The sequence below is a fragment of the Astatotilapia calliptera genome, chromosome 16, assembly GCF_964374335.1.
Source record: "Astatotilapia calliptera chromosome 16, fAstCal68.1, whole genome shotgun sequence".
NCBI classification, from domain to species: Eukaryota; Metazoa; Chordata; class Actinopteri; order Cichliformes; family Cichlidae; genus Astatotilapia; species Astatotilapia calliptera.
In genome coordinates this window covers 16,844,293-16,861,551 of record NC_137437.1, presented here as the reverse complement: position 1 = coordinate 16,861,551, position 17,259 = coordinate 16,844,293, and the positions used below count along the sequence as shown (strand labels likewise).

The 17,259-nt window shown below is 45.0% G+C and overlaps 1 protein-coding gene across 4 annotated transcripts in view; it reads left to right on the top strand.

Annotated features, from left to right (window-relative positions):
- The window catches only part of myo16 (myosin XVI), a 106,036-nt gene that overhangs the window by 65,585 nt on the left and 23,192 nt on the right, over positions 1-17,259 (top strand). For all 4 annotated transcript variants that reach the window (XR_003269904.2, XM_026143916.2, XM_026143915.2 and 1 more), the window contains exons 24-27: positions 1,011-1,086; positions 3,522-3,718; positions 4,684-4,764; positions 5,714-5,919. Coding sequence is in view for 3 of the 4 variants with exons in the window: in XM_026143916.2 (XP_025999701.2) it covers positions 1,011-1,086; positions 3,522-3,718; positions 4,684-4,764; positions 5,714-5,919 (560 nt within the window). In the remaining variant the exon portion in view is untranslated. The remainder of the gene's footprint in view (positions 1-1,010; positions 1,087-3,521; positions 3,719-4,683; positions 4,765-5,713; positions 5,920-17,259) is intronic.

Genomic DNA, 17,259 nt, shown 5'->3' with positions numbered 1-17,259 from the left:
ATTTGTGAATCTAGTGAAAGCATGTGAAAGAGTGCCAAGTGAGAAACTATAGTACTGCATGAGAAAGTCTGGAGTGGCACAAGAAGTATGTGAGGGAGGTGCAGGACATGTATGAGGACAGCGGTAAAGTGGTATGGTGTGCAGTAGTAGTGACAGATGGGTTTAAGATGGGGGTGGGATTACACCAGGGGTCGGCACTGAGCCCCGTGTTGTTTGTGATGGTGATGGACAGGCTGACAGATGAGGTCACGCGGGAGTGTGGACTGCGATGTTTGCAGACAACATTGTGATCTGTGATGAGAGTTGGGAGCAGATGGAAGAGAGACTAAAGGTGAAAGTATGCTCTGGAGAGAAGAGGAATGGAAGTCAATAGAAGCAAAGCAGAACACATGTGTTAATGAAGCAGGTGTGACAGTGAGCAAGCAAGGAGAGAGGTAGTGAGGAGTTTAAATACCTGGGGTCAACCATCCAAAGCAACAGCCAGTGCACAAGAGAGCTAATGAAGATAGCGCAGGTAGGATGGAGTTGATTGAGATGAGTGTCAGATTTGTGACATAAAGATGGCAACAAGAGTAAAAGGTTAGGTTGGTAGCAAGACCAGCTCAGTTCTCATCATGGAGATGGTGGCACTGAAAAAAAGACAGGAGGCCAAGCTGGAAACGGTGAATCTTAGAAATGAGTACATCGATAGAACTTATTGAGGCAAGGCTGAGATGGTTTGGACATTTGCAGGTGGTTATATTGGACCACACAGAAGGTTCATGGATGCAATAAAGGAGGATTGGCCCGACAGAAGGAGAATGCTAGAGAAAGGGCGATATTGAGGCAGATGATCCACTATGGCGACCACTAAAGGACCAGCCAGTTACTGGGCCTGTTTGTATTGCATCTGTATCTGTGGTTCATAGCACATTTGCGAGATATGAACTGATAGAATAAATATAATGGAATATTTTTTTTATACTAGTATATATTTCTTGATTTGTATTTATTTGTTTTTTTTCTGCCAGATTTCATACAACCTCACAGGATCGCTCACAAAAAACAAGGACTCTCTTCCTCAGAATCTCCTGTTTACGATTAAGTGTAAGTACCCAATGAATAACAGACATGCGTGCACATTGTGGTGTCAGCACGCGCTTCATTACAAAGACGCACTCTTGTGTAAACAAACAGTACACAAAACCACTCGTTGTCCAAATGTGGTTGTGTTTTTATATGTGCGTTTCATCCCCTGTGCAGCAGACAGCACCGTCTGTGTGTATATTGTCTATAGAAAGTGCCAGATGTGAGGTGTTGTGGTTAGCAGGACACAGGGACTCGCTGTGTGACTGCCAGGCTAGCCTCGTGTCCAGAAGCCTAATTGCTATAATTTCCATGATGAGGCTAATCTTCTAAAGGCTAGCTCGTCTCTCAGACTTGGCTGTTATCCCTCCGTCTGACAGGTCGATGCATCACTGCCTTTCATCCACACCGAGACATAAACAATGTGGTTTTTTTCTTTTAGGTGGCATCCCCTCGTCACTTCTTGTTTAGGGCTTGAAGTTAAAAGGACCAAAGTGTCTGCTATGTGCATTATTACATGAAATTGTAGGCTGTGGATATAGGGTGAAGATGATCTAAAAATAATGCCCTGAATGTTTTTATAATCAGTTTACCTGAAAAAAATGCAAGATTTATTCCTTGTTTTTCTCACTGTTGCTGTAGAGAGCTCTTTATGTTTGTTGTTCTTATTGCTCTTTGACTCAAAACCAAAACAGTGTGCCCAAAATGTTCGTAGTGTAGTTCAGTATTCTGAATCCATGTAGCTTATCTCCATTTTTCAAACAAAACACCAACTGAAAGAATAAGATAATGTTTGTAACAGCATTTTAAAGGTGGAAATTATGACTTTTTACATATAATTTTGTTCTTAAAATTGAATTGGGTATTTAAAAAAAAGTTACATAATTTGGATACATGTTTAATGTTCGAACCGTTCCATTTCGCAGATATGTCTTATGAGATTTCATTACAAAGATGGTAGGTTGATTAAGCTAATTTAGGGTCTGTGTCCATGCGAGTGTTTGCACACAAAGACTCTTTATTATTATCTTCCCTTGTTTATAATTCTGCAGGATGCTCAGACATTTTGCAGTATACTGTTTCATGTTTCTGGCTAGCTATTCACTTAACCTTTGTTTGCTCTTCACAGAAGCACTCACTTAAGGGTTTAGCCCCTCTTAGTGGGGGCAACAGCTCTTGTTCTTGTAATTTTACATGCACTATACCACGGTTTGGAAAACAGGAGCACAGCAGTGTTGAAAAAGGTTACTCATGAAATGTAATAGGCTATAAATTGCTAGTTACGCTGTTAACATTTAAAAAAGTTATTTTAATTAGTTTTTCAAAGTATAAAAGTCAAAGTGGTTAACAATCTTTATACTTTACAGCAGCACTAGAGTTATGGTTTACTTTCAGAAGGAAAAGAATGAATTTTATGCACTGCCGGTGTTCTTGTGCTACAACATGATCATCTGCTCCTGCGGCAGTCATGGCAGACTCAGGTCACTTCGAGCAAAGTGCACTGATTTCTTTGGCAGACAAGAGGCAGTTTAAATTCAAACAAGAGAGCCAATAAAAAACAAGAGTAGAGATTTAAGTGCAAACTGCCAAGTGAATGAAGTCTATCTAGACAGCTCCTGTTAATCTACCCAACCCTTGATGATGTGTCCATAAATGTGATAAAACTAAACACCCCTGCATATTTTTTTTAATATAGCGTTTGAGCTGTTTATAAAAAATGATACATTTGAATATAATCATCGTCATTGGTTAGTAATTGTGTCATTGTCTTTCATTTTATACCAAAAATGAAACAAAAAAAAAGCAATCCTGGTGTCTGTTTTGTGTCACCAACTGCTCTGATTTATATTTTTCTTTAAAATGAGTGAAAAAAACCTTTAGTTAAGAACAAAAAACTGTTTCCAGATTTTTCTTTCAAAATAGATTATTGATCGAGACAAAGCTACATGGATTATTCAGATGATCGAAGTGATTGCCATGAATAAAAAGGCAATTAGCTCGGAGCTTTTAGTATTTAAGTCCTGAAAGAAGTCTTGTTTTTTATTTGCTTAACTGCCACCATCCTTTACCACCTCTCCTTCGCTCTCTCTTTCCTTTTTTTCTGTGTCTTTCTCAGCCTTTCAGATTAGAGCCACACACCCACGTTCACACACATGTTGTTTGGCTTTCTGAATGAGCTCATTGTTGTTGCGAACCGCTCCACGTGTTATAGAGTGACATGGTCCACCCCCTCTTGTTGCCTAACTGATTGTTGTTTACATGCAGATTGATTTTATGCGTCCTCCCTGCTTACACTCCTCCACTGATATTTCTCTCTGTCCTTGTTCATTTTTCTATCTTTCTTTCTTTCTCACCTCTCCATATTCGCTTCCACCCACTTTTTCAACCAATGCTATTGCTTCTCTTACCCTTATGTTTTCCTCCCTCTCTGCATGTATGTGCTTTGTGCCCGGCAGCCAGTGAGAGTGTGTTGCTGCAGCAGCTCTTCCAGTCCAAGCTGACTCAGACTGGTTCCTTGGTGCCAGCAGCCCGGAGCTGCATAGGGCTGAGGGGGCCTAAAGCTGCCTTGTTGCTCCACAGGATACCATCAGTCTCCCTTGTCAGTGCCAGCTCAATCCCCCAACAGCCCCGGAGGTACCATGATCTTACTAAGGTACGGTACCTTGCACACAGTAGGATGAGTCCACTACTGTGGCTACACCCTACACTTGAGCCAATACACTGACATCAATTCACCTTTATAGTATTTTTAGTGCGTGACCACTAGATTTAAGTAAACTAAAATATTACATGGCCACTCCCATTTCAACTGCATATTAGAAAATAGGACTTGGTGACATGTTTACCCAGAAAGCTCTGCTGTAAAGTGACCACTAAAATCAATCGATGGAAAAACTGGGGTGGTATTTTTCAGGAACAAAAAAAGAAAAGGTTAATTTAGGCTTCTTCCCACCACACTGCTATATATAAACATCTGGGAATTAGATTTGTTTGTGCAGCCCTGCAAGAGATAAAAGCTCCGCAAGAATGTATGCACGTGCACATGAACTGGGGGCATTAGTGTGCTTATACATTTTTCTCAAAACACGAAAAAGCACACCTGAAAACGATAGTGTCCCAAGTCTCTTCGTTCAGCTGTTTTTCCCTCTTTATTTTATTTGTTTCAATGTTTTGAAAGTACAGTGTAGTGGTGCACATATGTGATTGCTGGTTGTATAACCTTCAGGAGGCCCTGTCTGCTGTTTCTGTGGCTCATTAGCCATCTAGAGCAAAGGCTTATACAAGGCCCCTTTAACCTCACTGATCTGTCCCAGCAGCCTTATACGGTAACACTAGGCAATATTGTTTTGCTGCTCGGTGTATAAGCCTGTAAATATAACAGTGAAGCACTGAACCTCTTCTTACATATGACAAATCATAACTGTGTCTGAATTCTAAATATGCTACATATTTAATCTGATTGCAAGAACCACACCAATTATCAAAGATATCAACATGGTTTTATTAAGGCTGCACAAATTTGATGATATGTGATGATAATGTTCCGTATTCATCAATGGCCCCTTCAAGAGGTTCATCTGTCTAATAAGTTCCTGTATTATCGCTTCCTGCTTCCAGATCTTGAAGAAAAAGGGCTCCAGCTCCTTCCTCCAGCGACTAGAGCGTTGTGGACCCACCACAGTGGCAGTCCAGCTAAGGGTATGATCTCGTCCCGTTACATAATTCTTCCAGTTGCAAGCGAATGAAATTTTACAGGAATAAGCAAAGGAATTTATGTCAATCTTGTGAATTACTGTGCATTTGCAACAATGCAAAACTAAGTTTAGAATTGGGTGCTGTGATTTCACAACTATATAAAGAAGCACAAATTTTCAGTTAGAGGAGAGCAGGGGAGAGCGGCTTCTTGGTGGTGACGCAAGAAGCCTAAAATGTGGTTGAGAGAAGCAGTACCTTTGGTTTGAATGAAACCAGTGTATTGCACAATCGGACTTGTGGACTTGTGGTCAACGAGTCCCTCTGGGAATGGCAGGGAAGGAGAGAGTGGGCTGAAGAATGATGCTGTACCAAGCCAAACATGAAGCCCTCCACATGAATGAATGAACAATGAACAAAAACCACTGTGTTCTGTGGGCACGTATTTGAGTGTGTGCATACGCATGTTTGGAGGGAAGACAGTTATGTGAATGCTGCTAGTGGCATCCAAAGATGAGGGGTGAGGTATTGAGCACTGAAACCTAAGGGTATGCAGTGCATAGACTGACGTTAGTTTGACGAATGGCAAAAACACAGATGTAAGTGTTTATGGGTCTATGTGACCTTGAATGGAGCATCTTTGAATTCAGGGATTGAAGAAAAGCTCTTTCTCCCGTTCTCCCTCACACACCCGTAGACAGAGCAAAGAGCTCTTTGTGCTTTTGTTTTCTCCAGAGGCAAAAACACACCCCAAAATCACACCACTTTGTCACAAACACATTGTAATTTTGCTCCAGTTTGTACAGCACACACGTCAAACATCAAATGAAGTCAGACAATCCTTCCTTCCTCTCTAAATTACTTTACATGTAAAAACAGCCACGAGGCTATTGTGATCGACTCGCTAAAAATGTGCAATTGAATGCATCTCCTCTGTGTTTTCTTTCTCTTCCAGAACACACTGTCAGAGTTGGTTAGCAAACTGCAGGCCTGCACTCCCCACTTCGTGGAGTGTGTGCGACCCAACTCTAGTTGTCAGCCAGACAATTTTGACAGCTTCCATGTGTCTACCCAGCTGCAGTACATCGGGGTGCTTGAGATGGTGCGCATGATCCGTTATGGTTACCCCGTGCGCCTGTCCTTTCCAGGCTTCCTCAGCAGGTCAGTGTTATAGCAGCGGATAAGAGTGCTGTAACTATCGAAACTTCTCCTCTTAATTTACTGTTTTGTCTCCGTATGCTGATCCACTTTATGACCACATCTTTCTTAGCTCTCAGATGCTACTTTTAGGGAAAGGTCTTAAATTTGACATATTGCACTGCTTCTTTGTCTCTCTGACTCATCTCAGTTATACCGAACCATTCCCAGCAGGTCACTGCGAAACTTCCCTTTATCTGTTACACATCCAGCAGGTGAAAGTAGACTTAAAGATTCAGAGCAAATGACTGCTAATGAATGCATGGGCATATACCCTACAGTACTGCGAGTTCACAGGCAGACCGACATATTTGAATTGAAAAGTCACTGCGACTCTTATTGTTACGAGTGCAGCGTGACCCAGAATGTCTTTTTTTAGGTATAATGGGAGACCATTGCTGCTAATGAGTACCACAGACATTTCCCATGTCAGCGTGACACACAGGCATTAACCAATTGTACGTAAGGTCATTTTGTCCTGCACTTGACGGTTATTTTTGACAGTTACTCCACATCACCTGACTTCCCTTACTATCTGCTACTACCCCTTTTTTAAAAAAACGCTTTGCCTTCATGTGTTACTCATTGTTCTTTTTTTGAGAAACAGAGAAAACAATGTGATTTTGACATTCCGTTTCTCCTCCATTTCTATGTCTCACTTCCTCAGCTTCAGTTAATTGTCTCAGTTTTTCCTGTCTTCTGATTCTGAGAACCAGTAAAATACTGAGAGGATTTACCTCTAAGTCCAACCACCTCCCCACCCCCTTTCCCTCTCTCTCTCTCATCCTCTGTTCTCTTAGCTTCTCTCTCTCTCTTTTTGAGGATAAAGGGATTAACATGAACATTCTTGGCAGATAATGAGAGACGACAAAGCTGGTCACATGACCCCCCTCAAAAGTTTCCACTACTTTGCTGTAAACATCACCCCCCCTGGACACACACACAATCCTCCTACCCACCACCTACACACACACATCTACACATATTCATACATACAAACTTGTGCAAACCAGCTCCTCACTTCCTTAACCTCAATTGAAAGAGTGGATGAATCAAAAACCTGTTCAGTATTTTCACTGCTAATGAGTTTGAAGCAACATTCTTGAAGTTGTCAAAACATAATTATGAGAAGTTAAAGAAAAGGAATGGCTGTGCCTCTTAATGTTTGGTTTTCTATTCAAAGTAACTCACTACTGTAATCACATTCAATTTCTCTGTAATGCTGTAATCTTAACACATTACTTAACAAATTCAGCTATGCCAGTTTTTTGTTACACATGTTGCAAGTTCTTCAATTATCTGCACACCGCACACTGAGCAGTTAGAAAGAAAAAACAAACATGCACTTTTGCACTTTCACTACATTCAGCTCAGTTTGGTTGGTGGGTTTAGTGGTTTTCTAGTGGACTAGAAAAAACACTTAACCGCTAAATGGATTTTGAAACAAGAAAAATGAAAGCAGTGAGTCAGACATCACATATTGTCCACATGATTGACGTTTGTAGATTTTACTGTACACATGAATCCATCACAGTTTTCAAATAGTGATAGGAACACTTAGATAAATATATTCCCTCAAAGTGTTTTAATGAAATCAGGAAATAGGTTTGTTGGTTTTGTGTGATACACAGAAACATGAGGCTTCAGAATTTTACAATGATCTTGTATTTTGACCTTGGGAATTTCAAACAACATTGGTTTTATTGTTTCCTGTTGCGCTATCTCTCTCTGGATTGTCTCAGGCACAGCCCAGCATATAACAGCCTGTACCTGCATAACAGCCTGCACCCCGGGTGGGGTCTTGCCTGGTATGGTAGACCCCAGCCTCCATGGATCTTGGGCTTGGAGCTTGCTCCTCTGCTGCCATGATTAGTGCCTTTCTGCTATCTTTCAGTCCAGTTTTGTCCAGCCATTGGCGAGATTTCTTGATATCAGCCATTTCTATCAGCAAGTGGTTCATGCTGTGCAGGGCCCTGTCCTTCCATTATGGTAACTCTTCTTGCTCCTCTTCTTTATCGGGTTTCTGCTACCTGAGGTATTCACTAAGCACACTATCTTTTGTGGCCATCTTCCTGATGTACTCATGGATCTTTGCTGTTTTTTTCTGGATAGTGGATTTGACACTCACTAGTCCTCTACCACGCTTAGTGGACAGTCTCAGGGTGCTGGCCTTGGAATGAAACCCTCCACGCATGGTAAGGCTTCCTTGTCTTGATGTTAGTGGCTTCTATCTTCTCCCTTGGCCACCTGATCTCAACAGGGTATCTGACAACTGGCAGTACATAGGTGTTGATTCTCCAGATCTTGTTCTTCCCATTCAGCTTAATTTCTGCAGTTATTTGGTATTTGCAGCTTTCCTAACAACATCTTCATGATTCCCATTTGCCTGTGGGATTCCCAGATACTTGTAACTTTCCTCACTGTCTGCAATGTTGCCTTCTGGTATTGCAGTTCCCTCGGTTCTGACTACCTTCCCTTTTTATTCACCATCTGACTACACTTCTCCAGTTCAAATGACATTGCAACGTCATTACTGTAGATTCTAGTGGTTTGGATCAGTGAATCAATATTTCGTTTACTCTACTCCATGTAGAGGAGGCGCCAAATGATTCCTCAATTCTGTAGTCAGTATCCATAGCCAGTCTTGTAGCAGAACAGCAGTGGGGACAGAGCATCTCCTTGGTAAATCCTGCACTTGATGGTTGTTCATTTGGCTTAAAGTTGGCCTCTAGTGTTGTTCGCCACATCCCCATTAACTTTCAGATGAAGGCTCTTAGGGTTCTGTCGATCTTGTTGTGTGTAAATAAAATATTTATCCTTAATTTTTTGATAGGTGTTCCACAGAGTTCCTAGTTTTATCAGAATTTAAATCAAGTTCATGTATGATAGTGTGGTGGACCACTAGAGGGCTCCACTCACACCCAGTGTATAGGAAGTGTGTTCCTGTGTTTTGTGGCGCGATATGAGCAGTTGATGTTGGAGACGAATAAAGAAGGAGTGAGAACTGAGAGCTGTGTCGTTGATGCTTACCTCCACATTGGTGACCCCTGACTCGAGCATGCAACGGGCCGTAGATAACGCACACTCCGCTATGGATGCATCAGCGGCCGCCGGACCTCCGCCTCCTGTTGCAGCTACGTTCGCTGTGGCGCTGAAACTGCCGGACTTTTGGCTCCATGACCCCCCGTCATGGTTCGTACACGTGGAGGCTCAGTTCGCCCTGCGCGGCATCTCGGCTGATGACACGAAGTATCACCATGTGGTGGCCTCGCTCGACCCGCTGGCCACCCGTCGCGCGATGGCGCTCCTCCGGGACCCACCCGCCCAAGGGAAATACGCCGCCCTCAAAGAGCTGCTTCTTCGGCGCTATGCCCTCTCCGACGCCGAACGAGCCGAAAAGCTCCTCAACCTGTCAGGCTTGGGTGGCGGTACCGCGCTCGAGCTCATGGAGAACCTGCTATCGTTGCTCGGGCCGGATGACGGTGGTTTCCTCTTCGTGCACCTCTTCCTCCGCCAACTACCGGCCGCCGTGAGAGCTGTCCTCGCGAACTCTCCGCTTCTGCCTGCGAAGGATTATCGCTCCCTGGCTGAAGAAGCGGATCGTATTCTCCTGGCTAGCCGCACTTTCGACGTTCACGCCCTGGCTACGGACACGCCGGCGGCACCTTCCACGCCTCCACCTGCCTCCCCCGGAGCATCCGCCCCCTTGCTGACGGCAGGGATTGCTACACGCCGGCACCGCGGAAAGAGCATCTGTTTCTACCATCAGCGTTTTGGCGACAGAGCGCGTCGCTGCCTGCCGCCTTGCGCTTTCACGGCCCAGGGAAACGGACCCGCCAGGGCGCCGTAGCAGCCGCGACCGCTGGCAATACAGAAAGGCTGCTCTTCATAGAGGACTCGCGCTCCGGGAGATGTTTTCTCGTGGACTCCGGCTCCCAGAAGAGCCTCCTTCCCCCTACCACTGCCGACGGACTAGCAGTGAACTGTGGGCCGCAGCTCATTGCAGCTAACGGCTCTCCCATCAAAACGTTTGGGGAAAGGTTGGTGACTGTTTGTTTTCATGGCCGGGATTTCCAGTGGAACTTTGTTGTTGCTGCTATCTCTGTACCTATTTTGGGTGCTGATTTCCTGTGTGCTCATGGACTACTTGTCGATGTCGCTAACAGACGTTTAATCGATGCTCTCTCGTTTTCTTCGCTACCCTGTTTTACTCGGGCCGCCGAGCCCCTGATTCGGGCTAATGTAGTGACCTCCGGGGATGCTTTTCAGCGTTTGCTTTTAGAGTTTCCATCGCTGTCTGTCCCTAATTTCTCTAGCACGGTAACGAAGCATGGGGTTGAGCATTATATTCCCACGGTCGGGCCCCCGGTGTTCGCGCGCGCGCGCCGCCTCGACCCCGCGAAACTGTCCGTCGCTCGGGAAGAGTTTGCAGCCATGGAGCGCCTTGGCATTGTACAGCGTTCGAACAGTGCATGGGCCTCTCCGCTTCACATGGTGCCCAAATCGGACGGTCGGTGGCGGCCATGCGGAGATTTCCGCCGTTTAAATAATGCCACGGAGAATGACCGTTACCCCATCCCCCACATTCAGGATTTTTCTGCCAATCTCGCCGGAACGTCGATTTTTTCTAAAATTGACTTGGTGTGGGGGTATCACCAGGTTCCCGTGTGCCCCGAAGACGTTCCTAAAACCGCTGTCATTACCCCCTTCGGCTTGTTCGAGTTTTTGCGCATGCCGTTTGGCCTGAAAGGTGCCGCCCAGACCTTTCAGCGGCTGATGGACTCCGTTTTGCGTGGGCTGCCGTTCGTTTTTGTTTATCTGGACGATATATTGGTGGCCAGCTGCTCAGCGAGCCAGCACGAGTCCCATCTGCGCCAGGTTTTCCAGCGTTTGGAAGCGCACGGCCTGATCATCAACCCTTCCAAGTGCCAGTTTGGGTTGCCTGTTCTGGATTTCCTCGGGCACCGCATTTCCGCTGAAGGTGTCCAGGCCGTTTCGGCTTTCCCGCGTCCCACGTCGGTTAAAGCGTTGCAGGAGTTCTTGGGGATGATAAATTTTTACAACCGCTTTCTCCCCAGAGCTGCCCACCTGCTACAGCCGCTCTATGCTGCCTTAAAAGGTAAAACAGCCAAAGATCCGGTTGACTGGCTGCCTGAACGCGTCCGTGCGTTTTCCGCAGCCAAGTCTGCGCTGGCTGACGCCGCCCTGCTGGCCCACCCGCTTCCGTCGGCGGAGATCGCGTTGACCACCGACGCCTCGGACGTGGCAGTGGGCGGAGTGTTGGAACAGCGGGTTTCAGGTCTCTGGCAACCGCTTGCCTTTTTCAGTCGTACGCTCCGGGATGCTGAACGCAAGTACAGTGTTTTTGACAGGGAGTTGCTGGCCCTGCACCTCGCAACACGGCATTTTCGTTTTTTCCTCGAGGGTCGCAACTTTACTGCGTACGTTGACCACAAACCTTTGACGTTTCCGATGTCCAAGGTCTCTGACCCATGGAGCGCACGCCAGCAGCGCCAGTTGGCGGCCATTTCTGAGTTTACCACAGACATTCAGCATGTGGCTGGTAAGTCCAATCACGTCGCTGACTGTCTCTCACGTGTGTTGGTTTCTCCGGTGTATGTCGGCATCGACTACGCTGCCATGGCCACCGAGCAACGTGCTGACCCGGACGTCCTTGCCCTTCAGTCAACAAAAACGGGCCTCGTGCTGGAGGACACCCCGGTGTGGGACGGCGGTCCGCACCTTCTTTGCGACGTTTCCACCGGCCGCCCCCGCCCGGTGGTTCCCCTTTCGTGGCGTCGTCGTGTTTTTCACTCGGTGCATGCCCTCTCTCATCCCGGCGTCCGGGCCTCGGTCAAGCTGGTCAGCGCCAGGTTTGTTTGGCCGGGCCTTCGCAAGACGGTGAAAGAATGGGCGGCAGTTTGTATCCCATGCCAACGCTCGAAAATCCACCGGCACACACAGGCACCCCTCGAACCTTTCCGTGTCCCGGGTAGGCGTTTCGATCACGTTCAAGTGGACCTGGTTGGTCCCTTGCCGCAGTCACAGGTTTTCACGCACCTTTTGACTGTGGTGGACCGCACAACCAGGTGGCCGGAGGCAGTACCCCTGGCGTCCACGACAGCGGCGACGGTGGCCAGGGCATTTTTGTCAACGTGGGTTTCACGTTTCGGCCCCCCTGCTGACATTACCTCGGACAGGGGCCCCCAGTTTGTTTCCGAGCTTTGGTCTGCTATGGCTGACGGCCTGGGAGTCAAGGTCCACCGCACCACAGCATACCACCCGCAAGCTAATGGGATGTGCGAACGGTTTCACCGGTCACTTAAGGCCGCGCTCTGTGCTTCCTTGACAAGTGGCGACTGGGTCGACCGTCTTCCGTGGGTTTTGCTGGGTTTGCGTAGCGCGGTTAAAGAAGACCTCGGGGTTTCCCCGGCTGAACTGGTCCTCGGCCAGCCTCTCCGGGTCCCCGGGGAATTCTTACCTGAGAGCCCTCCCCCATGTTTCGATACCTCTTTGTTGCCTTTTCGCCCCCCAAGAAACTCATTTCCTGTTCCTGGTCCTGTGCACCACTGCCTGCCTGACACCTTTGTTCCGAGTTCATTGGACTCTGTTCGTTTCGTTTTCGTCAGGCACGATGCCCATAGGACTCCGCTGCGTCCACCATATGACGGGCCATACAGGGTTCTTAAACCAGGCAACAAACATTTCGTTTTGGACTTTGGCGGTCGGCAGGAAGTTGTCTCTGTTGACAGACTTAAGCCTGCACATGTTATGCAAGAGGATCAGGTGGTCCCGGCCCAGGCCCCTCGCCGCGGCCGCCCACCTGCCACCGGGCTGATGGATTCTGTTTTTTCCCCCAGGAGCGACCCAAAATCAACGGAGTCCGAGTCGTCTTCAGCTTTTTCTGACCGCCAGTGCCAGCCTCGCTCCCGGGCTGGGTTGCCCTCTGTCAGTTCCCCACCCCCCCCAGTTCAGCCGCTCCGGCCGTTTGCTTAAGCCCCGGGTCCTGGACTAGTTCTGCTGGGTGTTCGGGGGGGGGGGGCATGTGTGGTGGACCACTAGAGGGCTCCACTCACACCCAGTGTATAGGAAGTGTGTTCCTGTGTTTTGTGGCGCGATAAGAGCAGTTGATGTTGGAGACGAATAAAGAAGGAGTGAGAACTGAGAGCTGTGTCGTTGATGCTTACCTCCACAATAGGACATTTCTGAAATTATAAAAAAAAAAGCAAAATGTAGATTTGTAATGGCAATGAATGGAATGCCAAGCAGCATATAAAATAGTATCATCTGCATAAAAATGTACATTACAGTTTTGGGTGGCGGAGGGTAAATTAAAGGGGTTTAAGAATAGATCTTTGTGGGACACCTGTCCAGATGGCAAGTGGACTTGAACTGAAAACCACTGGAGTCTCCTGAGATCTGTCAGAAAGACAACAATGAAAGCATTTAAGGGACTGTTTATCTAAACTGACTGAGAATTGTTTTTCTATTAAAATGATGTGATCTACTGAATTAAATGCTTTTGGTAGATGTGAAAAATGCATTACTAATGATTATCAAGGGCTTCAATAGCATTACTACATGCTACAATAACATTGTAGTACACATACTGCAGCTGTTGTTGTGCTTTGTATTTAACACATGACTTTTCTGACTATAAAATGTTTTGTTTTTTCCAGATACACTTTCCATTAGAAACTCAGAATTAGACCATTTTAAGACAGGGCGTCACTTACTTGAGTCACTTGGGTCACCACCTCTATGCAGTGGGCGCACCAGTGCACCCTTCCAGATTTTGGGAACTTTGCCAAAGAATATTAAGAATATAAGTTGCAGTTGGCTTAGCACTGATGTGAAGGAGGGATGGATTTAAATTGTCCTTCGATTTGTTTAAGCTTTAAGATAGTTTACTGTAGATCTCTTTGTGTTTTCAGAGTTACGATTCCAGCTTTTGTGAGTCGTCTCTGGCATTAAAAGCAAAAGACAAAAACTGTTGAATGCCTGTGTGGCAGTTTTTTTTTTTTTGTTGTTGTTGTTCATACAGTAAATGGTGTGTGTTCTGATGTGTGTGTGTTTTTGTAAATCAAAGCAATACCTGATTTAAGTGGTTGCCACTCACAAAACACCAGTCAATCCAGGCCATTTGCCATTCATCTCTCTCAGCTCCACTGGGTCCAGCGCACACAGTGCCAACCTATGATCACTGCTTGGACTGCTGATTTGGGGGTGGATTGCACTGCTGTTTTCCAGAGCTCTTTCTCACTTGATGTCTCATTCTTTCCTCACTTACTCTCTCTTCTGAACCACTGTTTGTATTTTTCCCTCATCATCACTACCTACTTTTGTCATGTCCACACAGTCATTCCAGTTTCGTACCATTTCTTTTTTTTTATTCCATCTTTTCCCTGCAATGTGTCTCTCAGTGGCGGCTGGCCCATAGGGGGCGCTCGGGCTCCGCCCCCCCAAATGTGGAGGAGTAAAAATATATATTTTTAAAAAATTCATCAATGATAGTTTTACTATGTGTGTGCCCATATACAGCCAGGCGTATTTTAACATTTTCACCAGCTGACTCATTAAAGTTCAACCAACAAACGGTGTTTTTCTTCTTCTGGGGCGCTCGTCAAAGCGCCCTTGATATGCAGCGAAATAGCCTATCATTAAATGGTTGCCAGGGGAAAATAATAAATATTTGACCTATCAGCGTCGCTGAATTAAATGGTTTGGGGGCGCTTAAAATTGCGCCCCTGCAGAAAACGCGCGAAGATTTGCTGTTCTAGAATTTTACCTCAGTCAGTAGCCTAAGTGAGCTATAAGGTCAGAGAGAGACGATGGCAGCGGTATTGTTAACGGTTGAGGCACAGCCTCCCCCAAATTCGGTTAGATCGCTTCTAACCTACCCTTTTGCCAGAAGGACAATGGCAGAAAAACTGCAAGTTAAAGAGTTGGGACCTGACAAGCCCGAAATTCAACTAACCCAGGCAACGAAGGAGAAGTCAAAAGCATACAACAGGACTTTTTGTCGGAGTTGGTTCCAGCGCAAGTCGTGGCTGACAGGCTGTGGAACAGCTAATGCACTTTTTTGTTTCCCGTGCATACTGTTCAAAAGTGACAAGTGTGATTTGACGTGGACACAATCTGGACAAACCGACTTAAAGCACCTCTCCGAACGAATCAAGAAACATGAAAGCTCACGAGTTCATATGGACAACAGTGTAAAGCTAGCTGTGCTAGGGAAAACTAGCATAGCGGCGCAGCTAGATGATGGACATCGGATTGCTTTAAGAAGGCACAACGAAGAGGTAGATAAAAACCGTCATATTTTATCTAAAATCATCGATTGTATTAAGTTTTGTGGTGCTTTTGAGCTAGCAATGCGGGGACGCATTTAGCCCACCCCCCCAATCAGTTTACAGTTGTTGTTTTCAATAGTTATTTTTCATTCATTCAAAAAAAAAAAAAAAAAATCTGTTCATGTTCATTTTTACAAATCTATACAAATGGCCAGAATATGGTTGTTCATTTTTACAAATCTATACAAATGGCCAGAATATGGTTGTTCATTTTAAATTTAAATTAAAATTGTGTTGTTTGATGTACTCATTAACCCTTTACAGCCGATCGGAGCGGGCACGCTCTGTTTTGCGTAACTATTTTTAAATCCCGGTAGCTCTGCAACCAAGTAAGCTAGCGCAATAATTTTTTTTGCATATGAAACTGGAGGAGTTGTACTTACATCTTATGCCATCAGCTTGTCCTCGGTCACAGTTTCCTTCCACATATAGCTTTGCAAAAACTGCATAAAAATCACTTGCAGCAACAAAAACATGATATTCCAGAAACACGCTTCGCCGATCCATCAGCTGTTTGTAACACTTCCTACGTCCATCAGCGCGAACTATCACATGACCGCATGACCTGCCCGAAACCGGAAGTGACGTCATTTTGCGGAAATGTAGTTTTTCACGATCGAGGCCTTATGAGCTTGTGTTTTACTTGTTATGTGTTTTAAAAAGTTATGTTTGACTTTATGACTTTCTGTGTCGTTTCTGGGATGCTTAAGACTCATATTGCACTGCTGGAAATAGTTTATTTTGATGCATATGCTGTTATTTTGCAAATTTGCACTATAATATTTATTTTTGTTTTTCCTGCAGTATATAAAAATTGGTGTATTTCAAAAATAAAACTATGAAGACACTCAAAATAAATTTCCTGTGGTGGGAAACTAGTTTGTGTAACTTTTTTGTATTTACAGTTTTGAGGGATAAGCCTCTTAAATTTCTCTAACTAGAAATATATGTTAAAAAAACAAAAACGATTTTCAATTTTTTTGTAGTTTATTGCACTTTTTTGCAATTTATGTAATTACTATGCACCTAATGCAGACATATTATTAAAGTTTGGGCTATAATGGTTGTATTGATGTATAGCAACTTGAAATGCTCCCAAAAATGGCTCCACAGCATGTAAAAATATAATATAAGCTCTGGCGAACTTGGTTCTATGGTAGGTCTTAAAGGGTTAAATGGGTCATTTTAGTCGATATCATAAAAATTGCCCCCCCTGAGATTTTTTTCAGGAGCCGCCACTGGTGTCTCTCCTTCAGAAATAATCCCAGGCTCTAGACTAATCAGAATGGCAGCCCATTAAATTACTCATTATCCTTGACTTTGCTGTAGTCTCATGAATACAAACAGAGCCATGCCTACACAGAAATACACACTGAAGCCTCGCAGGCCACTCGACTAAGTCAAAGTGGCAGCCTGAAGCAAATTACATTAGTGTCCTGGTAACCAGGGTGATTTACGATGAAATCTGTTTTACTGTTGCTTTTATTTGTCTTTTATGATACCATATGTGTTTTGTGGCCAGGTTTATTTTCTGCAAATGTGTGAGGTCAAATAGGACCATTTGAACCTTGTTTCTTCCAACCCCAGCCCTCGATGTGTGTTGTTCTTATCATTTATCCAAAATTGGATGTGAAAGATTTATAAGTATTTACAGAGCGAGGTACAAATGCAGTCCACAAGAATAAAAGTCATTTTTAAATATGATTTTTTTCCAAGTACATCTTCATTACCTTCCACTGATAGATAAAAATACAAATTTCTTGGTAGTACATAGAAAGTAATGTCGGCAGATATTATTGACTAAATGTTGCCACCATGAAATATGTCTAAGGAGCAGCTTCAGAAAGGAAGTAAGAGTTTAAATTACAAATGCACTGTCATTACCACCTTTGTGATGCTCAGTCAACGAGGTCAGTGACAGCCCTCTGGTCACAGTGAACCACGTTAGCGC